Source organism: Canis aureus, chromosome 24 (genome assembly GCF_053574225.1).
Source record: "Canis aureus isolate CA01 chromosome 24, VMU_Caureus_v.1.0, whole genome shotgun sequence".
Lineage (NCBI taxonomy): Eukaryota > Metazoa > Chordata > Mammalia > Carnivora > Canidae > Canis > Canis aureus.
In genome coordinates this window covers 25,825,730-25,838,136 of record NC_135634.1, presented here as the reverse complement: position 1 = coordinate 25,838,136, position 12,407 = coordinate 25,825,730, and the positions used below count along the sequence as shown (strand labels likewise).

General features: G+C 37.1%; 2 protein-coding genes across 10 annotated transcripts in view; one reads left to right on the top strand and one right to left on the bottom strand.

The window, feature by feature from the left end:
• The window catches only part of CEP44 (centrosomal protein 44), a 38,054-nt gene extending 28,891 nt beyond the window's left edge, over positions 1-9,163 (bottom strand). Inside the window, exons 1-4 of one of the 6 annotated variants that reach the window (XM_077868592.1) lie at positions 8,672-9,163; positions 6,823-7,139; positions 6,132-6,163; positions 626-762 (exon numbers count right to left, since the gene is read on the bottom strand). In XM_077868592.1, coding sequence (XP_077724718.1) covers positions 626-714 — 89 coding nt within the window. In that variant the 5' untranslated portion in view covers positions 715-762; positions 6,132-6,163; positions 6,823-7,139; positions 8,672-9,163. The remainder of the gene's footprint in view (positions 1-625; positions 763-6,131; positions 6,164-6,822; positions 7,140-8,671) is intronic. The other 5 variants (XM_077868587.1, XM_077868588.1, XM_077868593.1 and 2 more) reach the window with 5 other exon arrangements.
• FBXO8 (F-box protein 8) overlaps positions 1-12,407 on the top strand; it is a 76,009-nt gene that overhangs the window by 20,467 nt on the left and 43,135 nt on the right. Inside the window, exon 1 of one of the 4 annotated variants that reach the window (XM_077868594.1) lies at positions 7,000-7,115. The exons of 1 other annotated variant lie outside the window; for it this stretch is intronic. In XM_077868594.1, the coding sequence (XP_077724720.1) occupies positions 7,061-7,115 (55 nt within the window). In that variant the 5' untranslated portion in view covers positions 7,000-7,060. Of the gene's footprint in view, positions 1-6,999; positions 7,116-9,141; positions 9,489-12,407 lie in introns of those variants that run through there. 2 more of the 4 variants (XM_077868596.1, XM_077868595.1) reach the window with 2 other exon arrangements.

Genomic DNA, 12,407 nt, shown 5'->3' with positions numbered 1-12,407 from the left:
AAAGTACCAGTCTATAGTTTATATTCTATTGGGGAATACTTTTAATTGATAATCCCAGGTAAGAAGAAAAAGGAAATATTAAGGGGTAGGAGATGACAAGAGTACCATATTAGAATAGCATGAATATAGAAGAAATGCATGTCGCTACATTCTACAAAAGCAAGTAAGTCATAGTTGGAAAGTGAAAACTACACTGAAAGGTTCAAGTGGGGTCTATTAAATGAGTTAGCTTAATAACAAGCTTTGTGCATGGTGTAAGTTGTCATAAGAAATCCATTAACTAGAATTTTCTAAATTAAAAATACCATCTAACTGAATGTGAGAGGATAGCAAATTATATAATTAGATCCATCATACTTTTATGAGTTTAAAAATTGTACAGAAACCATACCTTATATGGATATATATTGTGGTTCTACTTCTAAAGGTGTTTTAAATCTGTTAGAATTTTTCATTGACCCATATTTGAAAAAAAACAAAACTCCTATAATCCTCTGCTTTCTAAAATATTTTCATCATTTCAAGGAAAAATTTTAAACTGACCCAAGTAAAACCTGTCTTTAGGTCAAATCTTACCTCAACTCATTATCAAAAAGAACACAAGTAAGTTTGATACATAGCTTACCCTACACAATCCACCTCTTGAGGATAATTTAGCATGCGAAGCACTTGTTCTAGGTTCCGTAAGCTTCTTTTTAAGTCACCTGTTGCCATTATTCAACATTACATTCAACTCCAGCTTTCAATAATCTAATTTTTCACCTAAAAATAAATCCATAAAACACTGGTTAAGTCTATTTCTGAATCTTCTCTATTTTGTTCACATCTCTTATAGGGACTTACTATATTTATTTTATCCTAGGTATTTTCCGCTAAATTATCTTTCCTACTGGTCCAGTACTATCGCCTATATACAGTATATTCCCGAATAGAAGATAAGCTTTTCCCCCAAATACTTTTTTTTCCTTACAAAAAAAATAAGTTTGCCTTATGTTCATATTCTTACAAAGTGTCTCATGGTACTCTACCAAATACTTTATTTTGAACAAAGTACCATTTGGGAAGAGACATCAACCTGAAATAATCTCCATCAGTGACTATTTTAGATGCTTATAAAGGTTACATAATAAAATCAGTAAAAAATGGAGAGAAAGGAATTTATTACAGATTTAGTCATTATTCCCAGGGCTTTGAACTCATAGTTAGCCATAAGATGTTTTGCTTAGAAAGTAAAAATTGAGTTAAAAAAAATTAGGAATTGGCTGGTAAAATATGATGGGAGACAGAACATAAAGACTCCTAACTCTGGGAAATGAACTAGGGGTGGTGGAAGGGGAGGAGGGCAGGGGGTGGGGGTGAATGGGTGATGGGCACTGAGGGGGGCACTTGACGGGATGAGCACTGGGTGTTATTCTGTATGTTGGCAAATTGAACACCAATAAAAAATAAATTTATTATTAAAAAATAAAAAATAAAATAAAATGGCTAAATGCCTCTTGGTCAAGAAAAAAAAAGTATATGTTATCTTTATCTCTTTTGTTTAAACATCACTAAAATGAAAGTAAATGATTAAAAACCACATATACTCACCAGGGCAAAATGAATTAGAGGGGATTCCACATGATAGAAGAAGTATCAACAAAATCTTGGAAGATGGAAAGCAGATGAATAAGTGAAAACCAACCTAGCAGAGCAGAGACAGGCTAATCCTGTCTGCCCATTTAGGAGGAAACTACCAGAGCCAAGATAGGTTTAGAAACGAAGTTCCCTAATGCTTTTGAAAGGCTAAGGGGTAAGGCCAAGGGGGTTGAAATAAGGATGATTATTTGAAAGTCCATGAAAGAAAGGAGCTGCTAAACCCTAGATTTTTACTTTTCCTCCCTCCCTTACCCCCTCCCACATACTTTGTTCAGTTAGGCAACTACCTCTCTGCTTCCCCAGGTTTAGCAATGAGTTTTTAGATAATATCAGAGCACAATCAATAACTTTTTAAAAAATGGTGAGTTGTACATCATTAAAATTTAAAATTTCTTTTCTACAAAGGCATTGTTAAGAGAATGAAAAGATAGTTTACAGACTGGGAGAGAATATTTCCAAAACACATAGTAAATAAAATACTTGTTTCCAAAATATACAAAGAACTCTTATAAGAATAAGAAGAAAAACCCCAGCCAATTAAAAAATAGGCAAAATATCTGAATATTCATCTCACCAAAGAAAACATACAGATGACAAGCATATAAGATGCTCAGTATTACATATCATTAAGTAACTGCAAATTAAAAGAGAGACACTGCTACACACCTATTATAATGGCTAAAATCCAAAAAATTGATGATACCAAATGCTTATATGAGAATATGGAACAAAAGGAATTCTTATTTATTCCTGGAAGAAATATAAATGGTATAGTTGTTTTGGAGGACAGTTTAGCAGATACAAAGCTAAACAGTCTTACAATTAGCAATCATGCTAACAAGGTATTAGCCAAATCAAACTGAAAAAGTATGTACATATTACATCCTGCATTTGAATGTTTATAGCAGATCTATTCATAATCACCAAAACGTGAAAGCAACCAAAATGTCCTTCAATAGGTGAATGGATGAAAAAAAATGTGGTATCTTCACACAACAGCATATTTAGTCAGCAATAAGGAAATGAGCAGTGACAAAAAGACACTGATGGATCTTACTGCATCTTCCTAAGTGAAAGAAATCAGTCTGAAAAGGCTACATACTGTATGATTTTAATTATATGACATTCTGGAAAAGGCAAAACTATCGTGACAGTAAAAACAAGAGAGATGAAAGGTGGTTACACAAGGGCTCAGAGGGAAGGAGAAGAGAGGGTTGAATAAGTAAATGTAGAGGGAAGGAGAAGAGAGGGTTGAATAAGTAAATGTAGGGGAAATTTTTAGGGTAGTGAAAGTATTCTGTATGATACTGTGATGGTAGACATATGACAGTATGTGTTTGTCAAAACCTATAAAACTATATAGCACAAAGAGAACCCTGATATTTGTAACCTTTAAAAAAAACATTTATAAGTTGGTAAACCCCAAGACAGAATGCAGATTGTGACAAGAGAATCTATATTACCAATGTGTGAAACAACCTCATAGAAGTGGATGGGTGGAAAAGGTGCTAAGTAACTACCGGAAATGAGTGGAGCCTGTATGGCTAAAGACAAAATCACTTACATATAAAAACACTGTACCCTAGTTTATAAAGTTGTTTCCCATGTATTTATGAATTAATTGATACTTCTATGCATTCACCCTGGAATTGAACAATATGTAAGATCGTAGGAGTCAGGTTTCTTACTGCTAGGGTGGTAGTTTATAGATTAGTAAGGAGAGCAGACTAGAATGAGCCATGCCTGTCTAATCAGAGTTAGACACATCCAGAATGAACTTCATGTTCAGCTTAATATAGATACAGATAATTATATACTGAAGTACCTCTCGATACGGGTATACTGTATATTTATATTTATATTTATATTTATATTTATATTTATATTTATATTTATACGGGTCTATAAATGCATATGTCCTTTCTCTGCCAGCTGAAAGTGATTAAAAGCAACAACACCCCAGCAGTAAAGAGCACACTTCATATTCAGATCTTAGCGTGTAATGTTGTTCTCCAATAAAAGGACACGACTCCTTGGAGAAATGGTAAATTCTAAGACTGGCACAGAAAATATACAAGATGAGCCTGAAGTATTACATAGCTCCAGAAAATGAGAAAGCATACAAAAAACAAACCAATCCCAAAGTGATGGGGGTTATGTCAATAGGACACAGGAAACAAATGAAACAGTTCCCAATAGTCAAAGGTGAAACTATCTGAATGACAAAATTAATACTATTGGATTATAATCCAAAGTATAAGCAAAACAAAAAGTGAATCACTATAATTCAATACATTAACATATAAAGGATAAAATGCAATCATTTTAATACATTTCATAAAATTCAACATTCCTTTGTGATATAATTCTTAGAGGATATTAGAAATAGAAGGGAACTGTCTGCATTTGATAAAGAATATCTACAAAAACAAAAACAAGACAAAAAACCCTACTGCAAATGTCATACTTCATGGTGAAATATGGGAAGCTTTCTTTCTGAGACTAGAATCTTGTTTCCTCTCATTTCTCTTAAACATTGTAATAGAGTCATAGTACAAAAATGCAAGAAGAAGAAATAAAAGTAATAAAGACTAAAAAAGAAGAAATAAAATTGTACCTATTCACAGATGACATAATTGTATACAAGAATCCAAAAGAAATAAGTGAATTTAGCAAGGTAGCTAGGTAGAAGGCCAATACATAAGAACTAGTTGTATTTCTCTGTATCAAGTAATTATATGATTTTTAAAACAAATTTTCTTGTATAAATCAAGTAGCCTCAAAAGTATCATGAGCGTGTGAATAAATCTAGAAAAGATGTGTAAGATCTCAAAACCAAAAATCCTAAAACTTTTAGATTTATTAAAGCCCTAAATAGAAAAAGTATACAACTTGTTTAATGATTAGAAGACTCAATAAATTGATCCATAAATTCAATGCATTCTCTTCTCCCTCAAAAAAAAAAAAAAAAAAAAGAAAAAGGGATCCCTGGGTGGCGCAGCGGTTTGGCGCCTGCCTTTGGCCCAGGGCGCGATCCTGGAGACCCGAGATCGAATCCCACGTCGGGCTCCCAGTGCATGGAGCCTGTTTCTCCCTCTGCTTGTGTCTCTGCCTCTCTCTCTCTCTCTCTGTGACTATCATAAATAAATAAAAATTTAAAAAAAAAGACCCATATGTAAATGTAACATTTAGAATCAGTGAAATTATGCACAAACAGAACAATGGAACAGAAGAGTTCACAAAAGACCATGCATATATTGACACTAGATTTATGACAAAGTTGATGCTGAGTAGCCCTGGAGAAAGGATGGTCTTTTTCAATAAATGGTACTGTGTCAACTTAATATCCAGATAGAGTAAATAAATCTTGATCCCTTGATGTGAATAGTACCTCACATCTTTTACCAAATTAATTCCAGGTTTGTTGAAGATCTAAACATAAAATGCAAGACAACCAGGCTTGCTGGAGATCATAGAGGAGAGTATCTTTGATCTTCAGGTAGAGAAAGATTTTTTACCTTATGAATGAACCACATTAAAATTAGCAACTCTCTTCATCAAAAGACATCTTTAAGAGAGTGGAAAGATAAACCACTGAGAGAAAAATATGTTGTGGATGTATTAAACCAGCAAAAGGATTCATATCTAGAATATGTAAAGAATCTCCTTCAAAGCAATAAGAAAAAGACGATAGAAAATGGGAAAGAGAACTGAACAGGAACTTTCTAAAAGAGTAAATAGTGAAAAGACATTCTATCTTATTTATCATTAGGAAATTCCAAAGTAAATCCAAAATGTGAATCTATAGAACATCTGAAACTCACACAATGCTCTGGAAGGGTAAATTAGTACAACTACTTTACGGAAAATTTTAGGGTGATATCCACTAAGTCTGACATATACAGGGCCTATGAAACAGCAATATGATTCTAGAGAATACATCTATGAAACAGTATGTGTATGTATATGTGCACCAAAAGACAGGAAAAATATTTGAGATTTTAAATAAATGAGTTCATTTTTGTAAATACCGAAGAAAATACCATGGAACTGTATTTTTAAATGACTCATTGCAATGTGTAGAGTTTTCAATCTGATTCTCAAAGAAGATTATTCCCAAAAGAGGTTCATATAATAAATATTGATAGGCAAATAAATAAGAAAGAATCTTTGTTAGTGGGACGCCTGGGTGGCTCAGCAGTTGGGCGTCTGCCTTTGGTTCAGGGTATGGTCCCGGAGTGCTGGGATCAAGTCCCACATCGGGCTCTCTGCATGGAGCCTGCTTCTCCAACTGTCTGTCTCTGACTTTCTCTGTGTGTATCTCATTAATAAATAAATAAAATATTTAAAAAAAAGAATCTTTGTTAGAAAAAGCTAAAAGGCTTCTAAACTGTAAGTTTAATCAAGCAGTAAGGCAAAGCTCAGTAACACACTTAAAAATATCTATTTTTAAATGTATGGACACTTCATAGAAGGAAAATATATAACAATACCTTGAATAACGAATCCTCTGGGAATGAAGTTCCTTTAAAATGAAGTCATAGGCATTAAAAACAGAACAATTCAGAAATCAGGTAAAGTAGAGTTAGTATAATCTTCCCCCAGTCAACATTCCAGCAGTTGTCCAGGATACAAAACATCTCCTTACATACTTTCTCTGTATTAATAAGGTCAGCAATTTGCAAAATCCTAAACTTAGTAGGCTTTCTATTTTGAGCCGCTAGCCACTCAATGCTGCTTCCCCCCTTTTTAGGAACATAGTATCTTGCTGTTCCAAGACTGTTCTCCTTTAGGGATATGGTAAAGAACAGGTTATTGAATATAATTTATAAACATGCATGGATTTTAGTATTTTTCAGTTAATCAATTACTTCTAAATATTTACATTTTTTAGGCAGAAGGAATTTCAGGTACTGCCAAATGGAAGATAACTAGAAAAAGAGGGAGTGATTCTGAAATCACATTATACAAAATACTGGCCAAGAAAATAGACCTTATTTAACACCTTTTAGGATGACTAGGTGATAGATGGACATAGGGAAACAGTAAGAGAGGGCTTCCCAAGACCAGCCTTACTTCCCTGGGAGATGAAATGGGAACTAATCTGGTTGTAACTGCAAAAAAATATATATTCTTAGGTACTGCCACTAGCCAATATAGTATTGTATTACGTTCCAGACCTACCTATCTTAATATGATTCTTCTAGGGGTACCTTTTCCATCTAAGGCATTCTATAACTTTTATATAAATTGTGTATCTCTCCATAGATTTCCTTTAATTCTTTCAAATGTATATTCCATGCTTCTAATACATGTAATTTTGTTTAATACTTTGTGGTATCTTTCCTTCCTCTGAAGTCCTGGAACATATGTCAATGTCTCAGATTTCTACCTCTGATAATGGAATTTCTGACAACAAAGTATGTCCTTGGAACACATCCTCTTCCATATCAGCAGAACAAATATTTTGAAGAAGGGTAAGATACAAGTACAGGTTGAATCTGCAGGTGAAGGAGATAAGTAATAAAACAGGATAAAAAAAAGGGATAAAAGTGAGTATCATACAAAAAAATGACAGCTACTGTTCTACATTTTCATGAAAGACTTTGCTAAATATATTACAAAACTGAAAAATACTAAAATTAAAGTATTCTATGACTTGTAGAAGCCAATCTACAAGTTATGTGCATTTTATTAGCACAGTACCTGCAGAAATGAAAAATAACTTGTAATTTTTTTAAGCTTGATTAATGTTTTCACTTTATAACCCTTATCAAAAGAAATGAAGAGAAGAACTATTTGTAACATAGATTCCAACCATTAAGGTGTACTCAATATTGCTTCCTAGCATCCTCCGGAGAGGTCTCTCCACAAGTCAGATCTGCCTAACTACTTTTATTGGGGGAGACGCGGGGATCCCTGGCTGGTTCAGTGGTTTAGTGCCTGCCTTTGGCTCAGGGCCTGATCCTGGAGACCTGGGATCGAGTCCTGCCTCGGGCTCCCTGCATGGAGCCTGCTTCTCCCTCCTCCTGTGTCTCTGCCTGCCTATCATAAATAAATAAATAAATAGATAGATAGATAGATAGATAGATAGATAGATAAACCAACCAACCTTTTAAAATATATATATACTATTGGGGGAGACGCCGTGAAAACGGAATACAATAGCAGTTTATGATTTTTAATCTAGCTCAGTCTCCTTGCAGTCAGAGTTCCTAAATGATGCCTCCCCATGGAAAGCCATTGAACTCAGAGTGATTTTTGTTCAGAATGAAGCAGGTACACGGACTTTAATGCTTACGGTCCATGGCTAAGAGTTTGTGACATATCTTACAATACTAGATTTTATTAAAAACACACACACACACACACAAACAAAAAACTCGTTATCAAAAATAGGAGGTAAAATTAAGCTTACGAAATTTTCGCAAAAGATATTCGGGGAAACACTGGTCTAAGAGATACGCAGAAAAGGTCTGGAAAAGGAAAAACACCGAGAATATTGGGAGAAAAACAAAGAGGGTGCGGGTCGAGCAAGGAGCTCAGTAGGCTTGCCATGTTCACAAACAAAGTGCTCACGAATATAAAATATTTGTGGGTCGCTTTAGGGCAACAGTCTTGGGTACCCATAATTTCGGAGTCAAAATGCCCAAGGCTGATTTTTTTTTTTCCCCTTAGAGAGGTAAAAAGAATAAAAATAAAAATAAATAATAAAAATCAAAAAACCCTAAATTGTCTAGAAGATGGAGAAATACAGAAAACCCAGGGAAACGCAAGCAAGGGAAACGCTCAGCTTTTCACCTCTTCCTTCCAGTCCGCATTTCGGAGGAGGCTGATCTTTCCTGAGCTCAGAGCTGCCAAGTGAAGGAATCAGCCTGTAACTCGCCCACCCTAACCCTAAACTGAGCTGGCTGCCACGATCTCCCCTACTTGGCTCTTTATCCTAAGGAAGGCCACACCGGTGGAGTCTACAGGCGGGGCACTTCTACGACTCCCCTCCCTCCGTTCGACTTAAAAGGATGAAAAGGCACACCTGGTCATTCGCTCCCGCCCGCCGTTTCGGAAAGGGCAGCAGAGAGAGGCTTCCCCTGCATAACCCGGGGCGCGCCGTCGCCAGCCTCCCCAGCAGCCGCCGAGCACGGAGGAGGGCCCCGCAGGCCTCCCGCCCCGCTCAGCAGGGACAGGGGGAGACAGCATAGGCGACCGGAGCGAGCCACCGGAGCCCAGCCGACAGCAGCGAGGAGCGGCGGCGGCCCGAGGCTCGCGTCGACCGTTTGTATTTCAACAGTGGCTGGAAGCCCGCCGCGCGCCGCGGCAACACCTTCAAAGCTGCCGGCTCCTCGGTGCTTCACGATTCCTCGCTGCAGATTCCACACCACGTTTGTCCAGACCCCCGAGGACGCTGGCTCTGCCGAGGCGCTTTTCAATGGCCAGCCCGATCCCAAGTTGCAGATTAAAAGTTTGCCTAATGTTAGTGCTTAGAGTAGCTCGGGGGACGAAGTGAGAAACGGGGGATCTATAGCGAATCGTAAATACCCGGAACAAAAACGCGGCTTCTCTAAGGCTCAGAACCCTAACGTCACTTCCGGCAACAATAGGAAACGTCAAAAAGTCGGACGGTCGGCAGCTCTGCCTGCTGCAGCTTGAGGTGCGCGGAGTTCAGGGGGATCCTGCGCTGCTTTTGGCGTTCTCGCCGCTGTTAGCTCCACCGGCGGGAACGAGTAAAGTCTGAACCGGCTTCTCCATGGCCTGGGCATCAGTTCCTGGCTGAGCCATTTTCTTTTTTGACTAAAAGCCCCCGCCCAGAGGCCGATTCGTCGCGGCGGCGGTGGGGATCGCAGGTCGCTCAGGTACAAAATATTTCAGAGCTCTTGCCTCTCTCTTCTGCATACTTTTACTTTTCTTCTCGGGAATAAAGACAACCGGTGCTTGCCAGTTGGCAGAAACTTGCCAACCAGCAAGACTTTGGGACCAATGGCAGCGCAGAGCATTTTGAGTGACAGCCGCGGCGGCTTGTTAAAATGTGGAGTCTGTACCAGGAGGCGGGAGTGGGTGTGTGTCCTTATGTTTCTAGGCCACTGGAGTATAGGTTAACTTGGGACCCCAGGGAGTGTCCCAGCCTCGCTATGAAATAAAGCTGAGACATGGCAAAGGTTACTCTTTTCAAGCCCAAGTGCTGCTTTTCAAATAGAGTATTTTCTTGATGCATATGCAGTTTTCGGTTCTTTGCTTACTTTTCAGTGATACGAATGCAAACACTTCTACTTAAGATCATGATGGCTTTGCCCGGTGCTTCAAATGTCACAGATTTGGCAGGTTCTTAATTTGTCTGTTTGTTTTCTTTGTGACTGGTCTCTACTCTCTTCCATGGCGGGTGTTCCGATTAAATATTATTACACGAAACTGCATAAGTTAGTCCCAATCCTCATTGAAGTTTTTTTTGTTTTTATTTTTAGGTTATGTAAGCAGTTAGTCATTAAACAACGGAGTCTATTTAACAAGTTGAATTTTTATTTTTCAAGGATCCTAGATGTTTCCCTCCAAATCAATGTATCATGATTTTTATTACTACAAAGTGAAACTGATTTATGTTTTTCATTTCAGCTCTACTCCTCCCTTTTTAATATTTGCAGTATGGTAACCATATTTTTGAAACCATATTTTTAAGAAAATGGTGTACAAAATTGAGCCAATTGATCTGAGAATGAAGAAATAATGTTATTGTTTTTCAAGTTGAATAGGAAACTTCCATTTTTTTGCCAATTATTTTGATAATTTGTCTGATGAGATACTGTATTAGATATCTATTGCTGGGTAACAAATTACTCCAGAATTTAGCAGCTTAAAAAAATAAACATGGCTTATTATCTCACAGTTTCTGTGGGTTAGAAATTTAGTTACAGCTTAGTAGAGAGCCTCTGACTCAAGGTCTTTGAGTTTGTAGTCAACCTACAGTTGGACTATGATCTCATCTGAAGGCTTCACTGAGGGGTAGGAGGATCTGCTTCCAAGTGATTGATAGGCCTAGGTTCTCCACCACATGGGCTTTTACCACAATATGGTAGCTGCTTTCCCACTGGATGAGCAATTGAATAGAGAGTACCCAAGACTGTCAATAATGTTTTATAACCTAATCTCAGAAGTGATATCTCACCATTAGTGACATTTATTAGTAGTAAATCCAACGAAAAGTCAGTGTGGAGAGGATTTATATAAGGGCATGAATCCCAGGATGCAAGGATCTTTGAGGTCTATCCTCAAGACCACCTAACCCAGCCTGGCTGATAACTTTTAAGAGTGACTAGATAGGAATAACAGCAAAAAATGCATCCAAAAGAAGTGTAGTCAGACAAGGAAAAATGTCAACTTGTAAAGAAATAAATTTGCAAGCATTATCTCTCTTTGAAAACAGCTATTTTCATTTTTTTTGTCTTTTTTCCCCTACTAATTATCTAAAGATAAATCTAATAAATCTCGAGATTTTTCCTGGGAAATTCTGCCTCATGAGGGATGATGTACGTTTTGTGTTTTTAGGGTCTATATGAGCAGAGCATATCACAACTGGAGATGGTGTATTCCTTACCCATTGCCATTTTATATGGTTGACATATCAAAACAAACATGAGCAAGGGGTAGCTCTTAAGGAGAAAAGAGGTTAGGAAAAGCTAGAGGTAATGCTTTTCTAGTATAGAAAGAATGCAAGTCTGTGGAAGTCTTTATGTTGTTGTGAGATCAAATAAAGATGGGAGAGGGATATCTTCAAAGTGTGTTTTTAGGTCTGTTTTTCAGCATTATTAATAGGGGTCAGGTACCACCTTCTATCAGCATTACCTGGCTGTCCATCACTAGCACAGCTTTTGTCAGTGAATCACATAACCTTCTTAAAAATTAAAGGTACAGCCTTTCAGTGTTCTAACATTATTTTGGCTGTGATCTACTGTAAAACTGTATATGCTGCTTCCAGGTTTGAAAGACGTTGTAAAGCTTTACCTGTTAGTAAAGTATTATTCTGGTTTATCTTTTATAACTTAAGTGCTTAACACCAGCCTAAATGTGTCAATTCTCAAATTATGAGTTAGGCTTTTAAATTGAGATTCCCAGAGTACCTGAGTGGTGCAGTCAGTTAAGTGTCTGCCTTCAGTTCAGGTCATGATCCGCAGATTCCCAGGATCAAGCCCTTGCCCTACTCCCTGCTCAGCAGGGAGTCTGCTTCTCCCTCTCCCTCTGCTCCCCCGTCTCTCCCCACCCAGCTCCCTCATGTTCTCTCTCACTCACTGTCTCTCTCTCTCTCTCAAATAAATAAATAAAATCTTTATTAAAAAAAATAGAGATGCCCTGTCAGGTTAACATATTTCATTTATATAGTAGGTTTCAACCAATTAATGAATGTGATATGATAGATAGCTGCAAAATTTTAAACAAATGCTTGAGAAAACACAGTTGAAACACTTCCATCCACCAATTACCTTATGGTAATAACTGCTTAGTAAGCCAAAAACATATGTTATAAGTTATTATATTAGTTTAATAGGGGATTCTTGTGTGTTTACTGTGCTTTTGTGTAGATTAGAAGATACTGGTTTTGCTTTTTTCACAATATAAAACCATTGAATTACCAAGAGATTATCATTTGATCACAGTGCATTGCAATTACTTATTCAAATGTATGATTTTACAGTTTATTACTTAACCAAGTGCTATGTATTACTGTTTTTTCTACATTTTGATTCAAATTTGGAAACAAACTAATCCTTTGGCTGGTTTGTGAT